Here is an 18,392-nt window from a genome sequence, read left to right on the forward strand (position 1 = left end):
TCTACTGCTGCACCACAGAGAGCATACTGACATACGGCATCTATGTGTGGTATCTCAGCTGCACGGCAGTGGATAGGAGAGCTCTTCAGCGGGTCGTCTGCAGAGCGCAGAGGATCATTGGGACACAGCTACCAGCCCTGGAGGACATCTACAACGCACGCTGCCACAAGAAAGCCACCAGGATCTACAAACACTCCACACACCCATGCCACCGCCTGTTTGAACTACTTCCATCTGGCAGACGTTACAAGGCCTTCTACGCCCGCACCTCCAGACAAAGAAACAGCTTTATTCCTAGAGCTATAGCTGCTCTGAATCGGACCTGCTGAGAGCCCGCCATGATCTGTCTCTGCGCCCAGGGTCATCTAGCACAATTGACCCTGCATGAACCTATTTTGCACTTTACCCTGTTTCCTTTTTTTCCCTTCCCTTTGTTGTTTTTGTTTTTGCCATGATTTATTTATTCTACAGCATCGATATGGAAGTTTCATTCTTAATCTCGTTGTACTTGTACAATGACAATAAAGATATATTATAGTGTATCTTGTATTGTATTGTAAGAAGGAAAACAAATCAAAGCCAACACGTTATCACAACTAAAACAGTTATGCAAAAAAAGAAACAAATATGAATGAGGTTTAAACGAGCATATTATTAATACCATCTATTAGGGAGGAACGGTGGCGCAGCGGTAGAGTTGCTGCCTTACAGCGCCAGAGACCCGGGTTCGATCCCGACTACGGGTGCTGTCTGTACGGAGTTTGTACGTTCTCCCCGTGACCGCGTGGGTTTTCTCCAAGATCTTCGGTTTCCTCCCACACTCCAAAGACATACAGGTTTGTAGGTTAATTGGCTTGGTACAAATGAAAATTGTCCCTAGTGTGTGTAGGATGGTGTTAATGTGCGGGGATCGCTGGTCGGTGTGGACTCAGTCGGCCGAAGGGTCTGTTTCGGCGCTGTATCTCTAAACTAAACATAGATACTATAAACCAAAGATTATAAATGTAAACAACTTTATTTCTGTATCAAATTGACAAGGAATCAATCCCATTACCTTGATTGGCGAGATGTGGAGATACTCAAAGAAACTCAGGCTCGAGACATCAGTTATAGATGTTTCCATCAGTTCTGCCTTTATCGATTCCATATCTCGGTCGATCAAACTCGTCTACAAAAGAAACCAGAAACAACATCAAAATAATCTTAGCATTGCCAGGTGTGATCTAATTATTGTGCAAGGAAGCAATTAAAATATCAAGCAATGACCACACTACATCAGTGCTACTAGAACTGTTACATCCAAAGGATAGTTTTCACCTCTAAAGTGTCCTTCTCCTTTAATTCTCCTTCCCATTCCTACACGGACCTTTCTGTCCTCGGTCTCCTCCATTGTCAGAGTGAGGCTAAATGCAAATTGGAGGAACAGCATCTCATATTTCGCTTGGGCAACTTACAGCTCAGTGGTATGAATATTGATTTCTCTCACTTCAGGTAGCCCCGGCATTCCCTCTCTCTCTATCCATCCCCCACCCAAGTCACACTAGCTTCTCATTTTCACCCTACAAACAGCTTACAAGGGCCTGTTTCCTTTATCATCGTTACTTTTTTCGCATATCTTTCATTCATTGTTCTTTATCTCTCCACATCACCGTCTATATCTCTCGTTTATCTTATCCCTAACCAGTCCGAAGAAGGGTCTCGACCCGAAACGCCACCCATTCCTTCTCTCCAGAGATGCTGCCTGTCCTACTGAGTTACTCCAGCTTTTTGTGTCTATCACATGGATAGGTGATGCTTTGGTCTGAAGAAGGGTCTCAGTCTAAAGAAGGGTCTCCACTTATGCTCCGTGACTTGCTGTGCTACTCCAGCACTTTGTGTCCCTTTGTGCACTACCCAGCATCTGCAGTTCTTTATTTCTCCATCCATAATCCTCCATAATCTGCATATCCATCTGCCGATCCACGTTCCTTAAATGCCACTAATGTATCTGCCTCCACACCACGCCTGGCACTCACCACCCTCTGTGTTCAAAAACTTGCCCAGCACATCTCCTTTAATCTTTGCCCCTCTCACCTTAAAGCTATAACATATTTACCTGTTTGGCTTTCTATGGTCTTGCACAGAGAAATGAGCTTAAACGGGTATGGATATGATTCACTGGCGATATTCCCATTGATCCGAGATACAAGATCCGAGCATCTTGCCTCTCAGATCAGGCTGGTATGCAATGTTGGGATTCCTACAAAAGTGTATGGTTGCACACTGTACTCATTACTTAGAGCACTCGGAGTAATGCACTAAATGTGTGTTAGTTCACATCTCTCAGCAGTCGGGTCAACGAACGCCATAATAAACAACAAAGCACTCCCCTTTCCAAGCAGACCACTCACCACTTAAAGACTGAGGAGAAGCACTGAGACTCACTGTAAACCACCAAGTCCTGGCATGCATCTTAGTTAACCTACATTTACCAAAAAGCTGGTCGACGCAATAATTTTCTTTATCCCTACTAGCTAAAATATTATTATTATTTTTTTAATATCAAAAAATACTTTATTCAAGAAATAAATATATAAAAAATATGTACCTTTCAAAACTCCACCCGACATTCCCAGAGGTTACACATTCATTCAATACAGATATTCATTGCCAAATTTATACAAACTTATACAGAATCCCTTCCCTTATTTGGAGGGGCGTCTCCACCACACCCTGCCCCCCATGTCCAGCAGCAGAAGGCCCCGAGACTGTGGCCCTCCCCCACAGGGCCTTGGCGTTGGCTGCACCGAGCTTCAGTGCGTCCCTCAGCACGTACTCCTGCAGTCTGCAGTGGGCCAGTCGGCAACATTCCCCCATGGACAGCTCGCTCCGCTGGGAGGTCAACAAAGCTCGGGCAGACCAAAGAGCTAAAATAATGACCACACCAACAGATTCAGGTGGGAGTCAGTGAGCTTTAGGAAGCCATATAGGTTGTGTTCATGGGTACTGGCAACATCTTTCACCCACTTAAGTTGTGCTGAATGATAGAACGGGCAATTTTAGCAAGAGGAAAATCCTAAAAATGAAACAGCTGTTTAATGCAGCTATGCCGCTACGATTGTGAGCGAATGTGATCGCAGCAACGTTACCAAGAATAATCATTGTGCTGAACTCACCTTCTGGGTTCCCACAAGGTCTGAGGCTGGAGTAAACAGTGTGATCAGTGCGTTGAGAAATCCCTGGTCAATCTTCACCGCCATTTCCTGGATCAAGACCATGAAGTATCTGAAATGGAAATGAAGTAAACAATGTCGCTCACTGACTCTAAAAAAAAGCTTGGTTATAAAGATCCAGATACGTTGCAAGATGTCTATTTCAGGAACAGAATAAGGGCACATCACAATGTCCTGACTGTCCAATTTGTACGGGTTTTGTTTTAAATGAGATCTCAAAATGACACAAAGGTGTAATAGATGACGGGTCTTTGACCTTCAGATACAGAGTGTAAACAGGTCCTTTGGCCCACCGTGTCCGCACCGACCAGCGATCCCCGCACACTAACACCACGCACACTAACACCACGCACACTAACACCACGCACACTAACACCACGCACACTAACACCACGCACACTAACACCACGCACACTAACACCACGCACACTAACACCACGCACACTAACACCACGCACACTAACACCACGCACACTAACACCACGCACACTAACACCACCCTACATATGCTGGGGACAATTTTACACTTATACCAAGCCAATTAACCTACAAACCTGTACATCTTTGGAGTGTGGGAGGAAACCGAAGATCTCCGTGAAAACCCACGCAGGTCACAGGGAGAAGGTACAAACTCCGTTCAAACAGCACCTGTAGTCAGGATGGAACCCGGGTCTCTGGCGCTGCGAGGCAGCAACTCTACCGCTGCACCACCGTGCCGCCCTCGTAAACATAAATCAGTATGAAGCTATTGACCTGAAATATTAACGCTATTCCTAATCTGCCAAATGTTTCCAGCATTTTCTGACCTTATCCATTCTCAGAAAGATGTCACGAACAGGGTCATGGTTCGGGAAAAAAGATAAAAGACGGAGAAAATTACATTTGGTTTGCAATGAATCAATTGGAGAAAACTTCCAGCTACTCAGTTGTTGATTGTTTGACTAAAAAGGCAATGGAGGGGACCAGAGATTTAATTGTAAGGCAGAGCGGGGCGTTGGCAGTGTAAAGTGAAGAATGACTCTGTTAGATATTGGTGTCAATTACAGAAAGATAGGAACAAGGTATAGATCCTTGCTGACAGCAAAAGTCAACGTTGAAAGAGAAGCTATTACTAGTGACCTGCAGGCAACTACTGGGCACCATGTGGACACTGATGGAGAGGCAGTGGAGGAGGAAGATCGACAGACAACATTCAAGAGCACAAGGAAGTACACAGGAAGGGAAGAAAGTGCCAGGCAAATAGAACACTGAACAGTGCAGCACAGGAACTGGACCTTTGCCTCACAATGTCAGTACCATGTTACCAAGATATGTTTCCTCATCTGCTTGCACATGATCCATATCCTTCCATTCCCTGCATGTCCATCTGCATATCTAAAAGCCTTTTAAACTCCACTATCGTACCTGCCTCCACCACCATCCCTGGCAATGCATCCCAGGCACCCACCATCTTCTGCATATAAAACTGGCCCCACACTTCTCCTTTACACTTTAACCCTCTCACCTTAAAGCTGTCGCCGTATGCACCCTGGGAAACAAAAGGTGCAGACTGTCGCCCATACCTCATAATTTTATAAAACCCCTCAGGTTTCCACTCAGCCTCCGGTGTTCCAGAGAAAACAATCCATGTTTGCCCAACCTCTCATCAGTGACACAGTGTGGAAACAGGCCCTTCAGCCCAACTTGCCCACACTGGCCAACATGACCCAGCTACACTAGTCCCACCTGCCCGCATTTGGTCCATATCCCTCCAAACCTGTCCTATCCACCTGTCCAACTGTTTCTTAAATGTTGGGATAGTCCCAGCCTCAACTACCTCCTCTGGCAGCTTGTTCCATACACCCACCACCCTCTGTGTGAAAAAGCTACCCCTCAGATTCCTAATAAAACTTTTGCTCTTCACCTTAAACCTATGTCCTCGGGTCCTCGACTCTGTGCATCTACCCAATCTAGTCCATTCATGATTTTATACACCTCTATAAGATCACTCCTCATCCTCCTGCGCTCCAAGTCTGAGCCCACTCAACCTCTCCCTACAGTTCAGACCCTCTAGTCCTGGCAACATCCTCTCCTTATAATTAATACCCTCTAATTGAAGCAGCATTCCGGTAAAAATCCCCACTCATCCTTTCTGTAGTGGGACAACCAAAACTGTACGCAATACTCCAAATATGAATTAATCCTAACCAAATATGCCTAACCAAAGTCCTGTAAAGCTATCTTAGTTTGAGCCTTAATCTGAGTTGCAAAGTAGTTTCTGAGCTTCATGCACGTCAGTAGCTCGGCAGCAGTACACCCATGGGGTGGTGGGGACGGGGAGGTCAAGTCCTGGAAACACTTCATGACTCAGTTAGCAGGTGGAATAGAGAGTAGTTGATGCAAAAATCAAAAATGTGTTTAAAGAGAAACTAAATTAATGTACAAAAATGGACCTGGCCACTCCCTCTTCTCCCCTCTCGCATCGGGCAAAAGGTATAGAAGTGTGGAAACGCACACCTCCAGATACAGGGACAGTTTCTGCCACAGGTAATGATGGTCCAATTCTATACTGCTATCATTGAGTCCGTCCTCACCTTCTCCATCATGGTCTGGTTTGGCTCAGCCACCAAGCACGACATCCGGAGGCTGCAACGGATCGTTCGCACAGCTGAGAAGGTTGTTGGCTGCAACCTTCCCCCCATTGACGAACTGTACACTGCAAGGGCTAGGAAGCGAGCGGGCAAGATCATCTCTGACCCCTCTCACCCTGGCCACAAATTCTTTGAAGCACTTCCCTCTGGAAGGCGACTCCGGACTGTCAAAGCAGCCACAGCCAGACATAAAAACAGCTTTTTTTCCACAAGTAGTAGTTCTACTCAATAACCAAAGTCTGTAGTCTCTTTTTTGCTCTGGTTTATTTTCACCCACCGTAATGTTGTATCCTTATTGTTTTGATGTGGTTATGCTTTATTTTTAATTGTTAACTGTATGTTTGTGTTGTCATTTGTGAGCGGAGCACCAAGGCACATTCCTTGTATATGCACATACTTGGCCAATAAACTTATTTATTCATTCATTCATTCATTCTTCCAAGCTGTTATCAGGCAACTGAACCATCCTACCACAACTAGAGAGCAGTCCTGATCTACTATCTATCTCATAGCTGACACTCGGACGTTCTTTGATCAGACTTTGCTGGCTTTACCTTGCACTAAACCTTATTCCCTTATCATGTATCTGTACACTGTAAATAGCTCAATTGTAATCATGTACTGTCTTTCCGCAGACTGGTTAGCGCGCAACAAAAGCTTTTCACTGTACCTCGGTACACGTGGCAATAAACTAAACTGAAACTAGTCTGAACTGGAATAGTGTTTGGGCCATCTGAAGGAAGATGGGGAGTGTGTAGCAAGTCAAAATAGAACTATTGGGCCTAATGACACACAGTAAAATTAAATTAGTCCCTGTGTCAAGCTGCTTGGCCAGCTTTTCGTAGCGTCTGGCCATATTAACAGTAACCAGGACAATCTGTATCCAGATCCCCAGACTATGTGGATTATTTAATGTTTAACAACTGCACATTAGCATCAGTAGATTGAACAACTCCACCAGGAACAAAGACATTTTACTCACTTGAACTGCATCACTTGACTGTGTTCATTAAATCTTGTGATGATACTTATGTCAACAAATGGTTTTGGTTCTAAAGAGAGCATATATAAAATGCAAAGATTTGTAATGTTATTTATAAATACACACACTGACTGAAAATGTTGGAGTAATTCAGTGGGACAGGCAGCATCTCTGGAGAGAAGGGCGCTTCGGGTCGAGACCCTGCTTCTGACTGAGTTACTCCAGCATTTTGTGCCTCTCTTCGATTTAAACCGGCATCTGCAGTTCTTTCCAACACACTGACTGAACTTCAAGAAGCTCACCTGAATCCAACGCGATAGACTTGGGAGGGAGCACAGGGTAGAATGCTGTTGGAAAGATCGCTCCGGCCAGCTGGTTATCAATCTGCCCCAGAAAAACAATTTAAGTAGTCTGAAAGTAAAACAATTAAAATAGTCTGAAAGTAATTTATTCTACCATTACAGAAATATAACGAGAGTTTTGGGCCTACTCGTGTCAAATTGTTCTGACGAAGGAGAAACATTTTCTCTTTCAAAGATGCTGTCTGACCTGCTGTTTCCAACATTTCTAACTTCTGATTTCTAACATCTGCAGATTATTTTTTATTTTCACCGATTGTTGAGAGTTTATTACTCATGGACTCTATATAAATATCTTTATTTGAATATCTCAAAGATCAAAAATGGCATGACAGCCTCAAACTGAGGCACAACATTTCACCATTTTCAGGAAGTAATTAATATATCTTTACATTGCATTTAAAAACATTAACTCTGGACAATTTAAGTCTGAAGAATGGTTCCGACCCAAAACGCCACCCATCCTTTTTCTCCTGAGATGCTGCCTGACCCGCTGAGTTACTCCAGCACTTTATGTCTATCTTTGGTATAAACCAGCACCTGCAGTTCCTTCCTACATACTTGGACAATATAAAGAACTTTATATTTATTTGAAGGAAAAGTACTGCCCATATTGCCATGTTGAATAGAGAATCTATTTTAATAATACTGACTGTGGGATAAATATTAGTGCTGAAGTAACTCAGCAGGTCAGGCAGCATCTTTGGAAAAGATGGATAGATGACGTTTCACATTGAGACCCTACAGCAGACTCTCAGAAGGGTCCTGACCCAATGCGTCACCCATTCCTTTTCTCCAGAGATGCTGCCTGATCCGTTGAGTTACTCCAGCACTGTGTGTTTTTTTTTGTAAGCCAGCATTTGCAGTTCCTTGTTTCTACTAGTTTTCCAAAATGCCAGAGAATATTATTCTGAGGAGAGTCAGCATGTGGAATACACAGGTCCATTTTTCAACAGAATCTTGTGTGAAATACTCAAATAATCAGTAACAAACTTGATTATCTGAACAAAATTCTCACCAAAATAAATCTACATGATTTTAGACAAGGACCAATCTGATAAAATATTCCATCTGCACCTTAAGTGTCTTAACTCCTCAAACTGCAATTCACCAACATGTGATCTGCACTAAATCCCAAAGGCAAACCCAACCTTCACAAAGCAATAGAGTCGTAGAGTACAACACACAGACAGGCCCTTCAGCCCAACTTGCTGACCAAGATGCCCCATCTAAGTTAGTCCCATTTGCCAATGTTTGGCCCATACTAAACTCTCATCTAGTATATAAGTCGGTTTGTGGATATATTTGTATGTGGGTTTGTGCATAGATTTGTTCCCATAATACAGCCAAAACGGTACACGATAGTGCACCAATTTTAAGCCCCACTTGCACTCCATTGGCCTGCGGTTCAAATTGTTGTTATATTTTAAAAGTTTTTCACTTTTTAAACTTTAAAAATCACTTTTTAAACTTTAAAAATCACTTTTTAAACTTTAAAAATCACTTTTTAAACTTTAAAAATCACTTTTTAAACTTTAAAAATCACTTTTTAAACTTTAAAAATCACTTTTTAAACTTTAAAAATCACTTTTTAAACTTTAATAAATCCCTTTTTCACTTCCCCTGCCCGTCAGCCGTGTTCGACATCACAATGGGAACCCAATGGGTCCACGCCTACGCAGTTGAGGCCCATTGATCTAATACTTACATAAGATGGCCGCCGGATCTGCACGTGCGCAGTTGGGGGAGGGTTGCGAGAGTGGCGGCCAATGAGGAGGGGGGGGTGAGGAGAGCTCTCCTGCTGCTGGTTGCCGCGATGGCCGCCTGGGGCCGGGGTGAGTGGCTTCCTCTTTCCTCTCCTCCCTTGCCCGTCCACGGCCCTGCGGGAGACTCGGGTCCACGGGTCGTCAGTTGGGGGAGGGTTGCAGGAGAGGATTGGACCCAACGGGGGTTGCTGGGCACGCAGGAGAGGTTTGGGCCCAACGGGTCAATACCTGTCTAGTATCCCTCTAAACCTTTCCTATCCATGCACCTGTACAAAACTGTAACACTGCCAGAAGGACGTGAGGAATTACTGAACGTACAAGCTCCATGGTTACCTGTAACCAGTATAATTGGGCACGCAGGCTCCTGTGGTGAGCAGACTGCTTATATTCAATGTGAATTCCAGATAAAAAGTTACGTCGGATGCTCATTGGCTGTGGCAGCCGTGTCTCCATCCTGTGAAGATCAGCCTAAAGTAAAAAGAAACCACGGGATAATTTAGCATCATCGCAGAAATCGCAGCACATTAGTAAAGCAACTGTGGCACACTTTGGTCAACGTGGGTTGTTTTTAAATGTGCTACAGAAATAAAATTGACTTGACTTGACTTGACATCATCTTGTACTCACACACTGTGTTGCTTTGAATCACGTGAGAGATACAGGGCTGTTAGTCACATGTAAATGGGTATACATGTAGTTCTGCTTCAACAGGTATTGGACATAACATGAGCGATGAATTCGGGAATACTATTTGCATTACATGGGCTGTTTTGGTTATAACACGTTTTCGATCCGGATTTAGTGAACCCCTTAATAATTACTTTGGCGATTGTCACGAAGAAAAAATGGTGTCTTAGATTTAAATTGATTGATCCCTGGGATGGCGGGACTGTCATACGAGGAAAGATTGAAAAGACTAGGCTTGTATTCACTGGAGTTTAGAAGGATGAGAGGGGATATTATAGAGCCATATAAAATTATAAAAGGACTGGACAAGGAAAAACATTCCCAATGTTGGGTGAGTCCAGAACCAGGGGCCACAGTCTTAGAATAAAGGGGAGGCCATTTAAAGCTGAGGTGAGAAGGAACCTTTACATCCAGAAAGTTGTGAATTTGTGGAATTCTCTGCCACAGAGGGCAGTGGAGGCCAGATCATTGGATGAATTTAAGAGAGAGTTACATAGAGCTCCAGGGGCTAGTGGAATAAAGGGATATGGGATGAAGTTGGGCACGGGTTACTGATTGTGGATGATCAGCTATGATCACAATGAATGGCGGTGCTGGCTCGCTGGGCCAAATGGCCTCCTCCTGCACCTATTTTCTATGTTTCTAAATAGTACAGGTCCACCACCAATTTTGTGGTACCTCCTTTAATGCAGACAATATTACGAGAGTGCACTTGAAATCCCCCCCCCCCCCCCCCCCGGAAGTCCTGGCAAAAATGCTGCACCTAGGCCGGGTGGGGCGGTGATCTCAACCTCATCGGGACTTCCGCGACCTTGAATTTGTCCCCTGCAGATGGGGCTCAGGAACTCCGGTCCTGCTGGAGCCAGCAGATCCGTTCCCATTGCCGTTTTCCACGGTCGACTTTGTGGGCCGGTATATTGGCTCCCCAAGGCAGTGGCCTCTGTTGGTCCGACAAAAAGGATAATCCAGCAATGACGGACACAAAAATCTAGAGTAACTCAGCGGGACAGGCAGCACCTCTGATGAGAAGGAATGGGTGATGTTTCAGATCGAGACCCTTCTTCAGACTAGATAGGGATAAGGGAATCGAGAGATATAGATGATGATGTAAAGAGATAAAGAGCAAGACTCTGGGACCAAGAGTGCCAGAAAATTGGTGGTGGATTTGTCTGGGGGAAAAAATCTATTTCCATACAACTCCCTACTGCAGTAATCAGACCATTGGCTCTCCTGACACAGGTGGGGAGCCACTGAAATTGACAAGCGATCACTTCCATTGAAACTCGTGCAAGGATACTCTATTAAACAACGTAACATGCAGTATTAGGTAAAGCTATAATAGAAATACTATTGTTCATGACGACCAAGAAGAGAAGATTTATACTGTGTAGTTTTCTTTAAAATCTGCACTAACTTTTATTTCAGAATTTCTACAAGTTGGAAGCAGAAAGTGAGGAAAAGAAAGAAATTTATTTTCAACGTTCAACGAGATCTGGGTGTCCTAGTGCATCAGTCACTGAAAGGAAGCATGCAGGTACAGCAGGCAGTGAAGAAAGCCAATGGAATGTTGGCCTTCATAACAAGAGGAGTTGAGTATAGGAGCAAAGAGGTCCTTCTACAGTTGTACCGGGCCCTGGTGAGACCGCACCTGGAGTACTGTGTGCAGTTTTGGTCTCCAAATTTGAGGAAGGATATTCTTGCTATTGAGGGCGTGCAGCGTAGGTTCACTAGGTTAATTCCCGGAATGGCGGGACTGTCGTATGTTGAAAGGCTGGAGCAATTGGGCTTGTATACACTGGAATTTAGAAGGATGAGGGGGGGTCTTATTGAAACATATAAGATAATTAGGGGATTGGACACATTAGAGGCAGGAAACATGTTCCCAATGTTGGGGGAGTCCAGAACAAGGGGCCACAGTTTAAGAATAAGGGGTAGGCCATTTAGAATGGAGATGAGGAAGAACTTTTTCAGTCAGAGAGTGGTGAAGGTGTGGAATTCTCTGCCTCAGAAGGCAGTGGAGGCCAGTTCGTTGGATGCTTTCAAGAGAGAGCTGGATAGAGCTCTTAAGGATAGCGGAGTGAGGGGGTATGGGGAGAAGGCAGGAACGGGGTACTGATTGAGAGTGATCAGCCATGATCGCATTGAATGGCGGTGCTGGCTCGAAGGGCTGAATGGCCTACTCCTGCACCTATTGTCTATTGTCTATTGTCTATTATCCAATTGAGCATATTTAGAAATAATGCTAAATAAGCTGATTATTAAGCTTATTTAGCACATTCAGTTTGTGGTGATTCATTTAGCTTAGTTAACTTGTTTTCCAATCTGTATAATCACTGTAAATTGTACTGATCTACAGTGAAAATGCACAACATAAATGATCAGAAAATTCCATGAAGTTTTTTTTGGAAAAAGTAACTTTAAAAGAAGTAATCTTCCAAAAGCTGTTGACGTGTCAAATGAGGGTGGCTGAGCCAATGGAGGGGAAGCCTGGTTACTTTATCACTGTTACTATTTTGCAAATCTATTATTCATTTGTTCTATATCTCTCTACATCTATATCTCTTGTTTCCCTTCCCCCTGACTGTCAGTCTGACGAAGGGTCTTGACCCGAAACATCACCTATTCCCTTTCTCCAGACATGTTGTCTGACCTGCTGAGTTACTCCAGCTGTTTGTGTCTATCTTCGAGGGAAAGAGAACAATGTTTGACAAGGCTTCTTAAATGTAGGTCCATAAAGGAAGAAGGAAATTCATGAGGCAAACTGTTGACATTTGGAGATTGGAACAATTCCAGTAACGAAGTCAAGACCTTCTACTATTGTGGGCTGGCACATTCACTGGAGCCCAGCCTCAACAAGACAAGAACCCTTATGTTACCTCCAAGTCACTGTCCAACTTTATCCAGTGCTCAACGGTCTTTGTAGCCAGGTGTTTCTGGTAGGCCTGCTCCAAAAGGTTGATGTGCTTTTGACTAAAGGGCTTCCAACGTTGCTTGCGTTTCATTTCCCAGACAACACCAGAGCTGAAGTTAGAATGAAAGACTGATTAAAAGTTAAAATACTGATGAAAAAGTTAAGGGCGGCACGGTGGCAAAAGAGTTGCTGCCTTACAGCACTTGCAGCGCCACAGACCCATGTTCCATCCCGTCTGTACGTTCTGCCCGTGACCGTGTGGGTTTTCTCCGAGAACTTCGGTTTCCTCCCACTCTCCAAAGATATACAGGTTTGTAGGTTAATTGACTATGTATAAATGTAAATTGTCCTTAGTGTGTGTAGGATAATGTTAATGTGCGGGGATCGCTGGTTGGTGCGGACTCAGTGGGCTGAAGGGCCTGTTTCCGTGCTGTATCTCTAAACTAAACTAAAACTAAACTTAACTATTAGTCTAATACAAGTGTTGAGAGATGGACTAAAAAACTTTCAGAAATAGTCCCTTTATTACCCCAATCCCACCTCTACACTCTTCAATGTTTTAATGCTCTCTATCCACAACAAACGTTTCTTAGAACCATTTATAGAGGCCACTTCATTAACTTACTTCAACACCTTCATCTTCAACAAACTTACTGTAGTCAGCTTCACTTTTCACATTTTAATTTCCTAACATTTTTTACATTTGTATTCTGAACTACTTGAACGTTTACTGTTTAGTTTAGAGATACAGCACAGAAACAGACCCTTCGGCCCATCGAGTCTGCACAGACCAGCGATCCCCGTACATTAACACTAACCTACGCACACAGTAGGGACAATTAACAACTTTACTGAAGCCAATTAACCTACAACCCTGTATGTCTTTGGAGTGTGGGAGGAAAACAGAGCACCCGGAGAAAACCCATCCTGTCACAGGGAGAACATACAAACTCTGTAAAGACTGCACCCGTAGTCAGGATCGAACCCAGGTCTCTGGCACTGTAAAGCAGCAACTCTACCGTTGAGCCACCGTGCTATGAACAATTTTAGAAATACATAGTTCTCTCAATTTTCTCAGAAGTTGTAACAAGCTTCCAAGGTTAGTTGAGAACTGCACTCAGGGCAGCTTTGCTGTTCATGGTTGTGGGGAACCAGGTTAAATTGGGTGCTGTCGGACTCTGCATATTAAATGATGGTATGCTCCATTTTCACAAGGTAAATTGACAACTATAAACTATTTTAGTGTAACATAGTGGCAAAAAGATTTAAAGAGGAATTAGATATGAATGAGACAGTAAGTTGCTGAAGTACTGGAAATATGCAGATGGAGAGTGCAACTACTCCACTGTGATACAGCATGGGTCTGGTGGTCTTCTGTGTTGTTACGAGTATTTAATGCAGTAGGGATTTGATCAAGCCTGACACTGGTGCATGTTCTTAGTTCTGTCCAGCATTGGAATCCACATTTATACCTAACCAACTTCTTGCTTTTAAAACAAACTGTTCCAACTTGTGATTCTGCACTTGAATTGAGTTTAGTTTATTGTCACAAGGTACAGTTGCTCTGAAGATGAAGCATTTATCAACCTCACCTCACCGTTCCTGCAAATCATTCACTTTCTTCCTTCAATTCTTTACCTGCTAATTTTTTCAATAAAATTGTTGGTTCTTTTTTACAACTAAAGTAATTATTTAATTATCTGAAAAAACTTTCAGATTTTCAACCCCATGTTTCTACAAATGTTACCTTCAGTTAAAATTATCATGCCCATTTCCTTTAAAACCTGATTTGTCTGTTCAATCTTTTCATGATCATCCACTTGTATTAGTTTAATTTGAGGTATTGTTTTATGCTGCCTGCTTTGTGCTTTGCTGTTTTATAAAGAACCTGAAGTAAATTGAGAAAAAAACCCGACCTGCTGCTTCATTACATGGTAGTAGCAGACCATGATGTTTAGAGACAGATCATCTTTAGCTTTTGTTTGTTGTGTACTGTTATCACTGATTGTACTTGTATTTTTCTCCAATCGATTGAACCCTCTTTTTCTTATCAATCTATTCAATCTTCCCACACACCAAATATGCTTTGATAATTGTCAGTATATATTTTTAGTAAGTCAACTACATACTCTCGATTCTATAGCATTTGGTTTTTGATTTAACTTGCAAATATTTCAACTCTGAGCTTAGCAAGGGTGTTCAGTGGCCCAGCCAGTGGATCTGCTGCCTTGCAGCACCAACAACCCAGGTTCAAACCTGACCACAGGTGCTCTCTATGTGGAATTGGCCCATTCTCCCTGTAACCACATGGGTTTCTTCGGGGTATCTGGCTTCTTGCCATGGCCCAAAGGCTCGAATGCTGGGAAGTTAATAGATTGTAAATTGTCCCGAGTGGCAGGCAAATGATAGAATCGGCAGGAGTTGTGGGGAGAATTAAAAAGGGATTAGTGTAAGATTAGCGTAAAAAAATAGTTGATTAATGGTGCAGACAGTAAATTGGTACTGTACTTTCATGCTGTATCTTTCTATTACTAATGTTTAGAAAAACACCCCGCATAACAATAACGTCTAAGAAATGCCCTTTCTACACACAGGGTCAAGTTATAATCTTGCTTGTTACATCACACTGCTTCTGAAAGGCTTGAATGAACAGCTTGTATTCTGATCCCCTCAAAAATAATGCATGCTATTAAAGGCAAGCTTGATGAGGTTTACCAGAATACTGCCTGTGTTGGAGATATTAACAATAGAGTTTGGACAAACTTGGATTGTTTTCTCTGGAGCATTGGAGTTAAGGTGAAATTCAAGTGAAGAATATAAAATGATGAGAGGCATGGATAGGGAAGACAGTCAGAGCCTATTTCCCAGGGCAGAAATGTCAAAGACCAGAGGGCATAGCTTTAAGGTGAGGGAGACATAGTTTAAGGGATGTGTAGGAAAAAACTGCAGATGTGGGTTAAAATCGAAGGTAGACACAAAATGCTGGAGTAACTCAGCGGGTCAGGCAGCATCTCGGGAGGGAAGGAATGGGTGACGTTTCGGGTCTTGAGTTTAAGGGAGATATGCAGGACAATTTTCTTTTCTATACAGAGAGTGGTGATGCTTGGGACACGCTGCCAGGGCTGTTGGTACAAGAAGATACAACAGCGATGTTAAAGAGGGGTTTAGATAGGCACATGAATATGCAGGGAATGGAGGGATATGGATTGTGTACAGATAGATGAGATGGTCTTAGCATCATGTGGGGTATCAAATGGGATAGGCAAGGATGGAGTTAAAGGGAAAGAGAGTAAAGGGATAGTTAATGACCCCAGAATTAACCGGAATGAAAGCTCACAAAGGGATAGGAGAGTATGGCCAGGTGTAATAGGGATCGATGTGAAGGGTGAGATGAGTAAGGAATGAAAAGTATTGTATATGAATGCGCGAAGTATAAGAAGTAAAGTAGATAAGCTCGAGGCTCAGTTAGAGGTTGGTAGATTGGACATTGTGGGGATTACAGAGATGTGGCTGCAGGAGGATCGGGTCTGTGAACTTAATATTCAGGGTTATACATCCTATAGAAAGGACAGGCAGGTGGGCAGAGGCGGTGGGGTAGCTCTGCTGGTGAGGGATGAAATTCAGTTCCTTGCGAGGGAAGACATAGGGACTGACGAGGTAGAGTCACTGTGGATTGAGTTGAGGAATTGTAAAGTCAAGAAGATTGGTGTTATCTACAGACCCCCAAATAGTAGCCCGGATGTAGGGTGTAAGTTGCAGCAGGAGTTAAAACTGGCATGTAACAAAGGTAATGCCACTGTGGTGACGGGGGATTTCAATATGCAGGTAGACTGGGGAAATCAGGTTGGTTCTGGACCCCAAGAAAGAGAGTTTGTGGAGTGCCTACGAGATGGATTCTTAGAGCAGCTTGTAATGGAGCCTACCAGAGAAAAGGCAATTCTGGATTTAGTGTTGTCCAATGAACCAGATTTCTAAGGGGAGTAGGAGGCAACTGTGGCTGACAAGGGAAGTTAGGGATGGAATAAAACTAAAAGAAAAGATGTATAACACAGCAAAGAGTAGCCAGAAGCCAGAGGATTGGGAAACTTTCATAGGACAACAGAAGGTAACAAAACGGGCAATACGGGCTGAAAAGATGAAGTACGAGGGGAAGCTGGCCAAGAATATAAAGAAGGATAGTAAAAGCTTCTTTAGATATGTTAACAGAAAAAGAGTAGCAAAGTCAAATGTGGGTCCCTTGAAGGCAGACACGGGTGAAATTATTATGGGTAACAAGGAAATGGCAGAAGAGTTGAACAGGTACTTCGGATCTGTCTTCACTAAGGAAGACACAAACAATCTCCCAGATGTACTGGAGGACAGAGGATCTAAGGAGCTAGAGGAACTGAAAGAAATTTTCATTAGGCGAGAAATAGTATTGGGTAGACTAATGGGATTGAAGGATGATAAATCCCCTGGGCCTGATGGTCTGCATCCCAGGGTCCTCAGGGAGGTGGCTCTAGAAATAGTGGACGTATTGGTGATCATTTTCCAATGTTCAATAGATTCAGGATCAGTTCCTGTGGATTGGAGGATAGCTAATGTTATCCCACTTTTCAAGAAAGGAGCGAGAGAGAAAACGGGGAATTACAGACCAGTTAGCCTGACTTCGGTGGTGGGGAAGATGCTGGAGTCAATTATTAAAGAGGTAATTTGGATAGCAGTAAAAGGATAAGTCCAAGTCAGCATGGATTTTTGAAAAGGGAAATCATGCTTGACTAATTATCTGGATTTTTTTGAGGATGTGACAAGTAAAATGGATGAAGGGGAGCCAGTGGATGCAGTGTATCTAGACTTTCAGAAAGCCTTTGATAAGGTCCCGCACGGGAGATTTTTGACTAAAATTAGAGCACATGGTATTGGGGGTAGGGTGTTGACATGGATAGAAAACTGGTTGGAAGACAGGAAGCAAAGAGTAGGAGTAAGCGGGTCCTTTACAGAATGGCAGGCATGGCGAGTGGAGTGCCGCAAGGCTGGGGCTGCAACTGTTTACCATATATATTAATGATTTGGAAGAGGGAATTAGAAGCAACACAAGCAAGTTTGCAGATGAACAAAGCTGGGTGGCAGTGTAAACTGTGAAGAGGATGTTAGGAGGTTGCAGGGTGACCTGGACAGGTTGAGTGAGTGGGCAGATGTGTGGCAGATGAAATATAAAATAGATAAATGTGAGGTTATCCACTTTGGCGGCAGAAACAAGGAGGCAGATTATTATCTCAATGGTGTAAGGTTAGGTAAGGGGGAGGTGCAGCGAGACCTGGGTGTCCTTGTACACCAGTCACTGAAAGTTGGCGTGCAGGTACAGCAGGCAGTGAAGAAAGATAATGGAATGTTGGCCTTCATAACAAGAGGATTTCAGTCTAGGAGTAAAGAGGTTCTTCTGTAGTTGTATAGGGCCCTGGTAAGACCACATTTTGGAGTATTGTGTACAGTTTTGGTCTCCTAATTTGAAGAACGACATCCTTGTAATTGAGGCAGTGCAGCGTAGGTTCACGAGATTGATCCCTGGGATGGCGGTACTGACATATGAAGAAAGATTGAAAAGATTGGGCTTGTATTCACTGGAGTTTAGAGGGATGAGAGGGGATCTTATAGAAACATATAAAATTATAAAAGGACTGGACAAGCTCGATGCAGGAAAAATGTTCCCAATGTTGGGCTAGTCCAGAACCAGGGGCCACAGTCTTAGAATAAAGGGGAGGCCATTTAAAAGGTGAATAAAGGGGAGGCCATTTTGAGGTGAGAAAAAACTTTTTCACCCAGAGAGTTGTGAATTTGTGGAATTCTCTGCCACAGAGGGTAGTGA

The 18,392-nt window shown here is 43.4% G+C and overlaps 1 protein-coding gene across 5 annotated transcripts in view; it reads right to left on the minus strand.

Moving 5' to 3' along the window:
* vps13c (vacuolar protein sorting 13 homolog C) overlaps positions 1-18,392 on the minus strand; it is a 288,791-nt gene that overhangs the window by 45,281 nt on the left and 225,118 nt on the right. For all 5 annotated transcript variants that reach the window (XM_078429970.1, XM_078429968.1, XM_078429967.1 and 2 more), the window contains 6 exons: positions 12,513-12,657; positions 9,283-9,417; positions 7,127-7,208; positions 6,825-6,894; positions 3,156-3,264; positions 1,055-1,168 (listed from right to left, as the gene is read on the minus strand). In XM_078429970.1, coding sequence (XP_078286096.1) covers positions 1,055-1,168; positions 3,156-3,264; positions 6,825-6,894; positions 7,127-7,208; positions 9,283-9,417; positions 12,513-12,657 — 655 coding nt within the window. The remainder of the gene's footprint in view (positions 1-1,054; positions 1,169-3,155; positions 3,265-6,824; positions 6,895-7,126; positions 7,209-9,282; positions 9,418-12,512; positions 12,658-18,392) is intronic.

The sequence above is a fragment of the Rhinoraja longicauda genome, chromosome 38 (genome assembly GCF_053455715.1).
Source record: "Rhinoraja longicauda isolate Sanriku21f chromosome 38, sRhiLon1.1, whole genome shotgun sequence".
Lineage (NCBI taxonomy): Eukaryota > Metazoa > Chordata > Chondrichthyes > Rajiformes > Arhynchobatidae > Rhinoraja > Rhinoraja longicauda.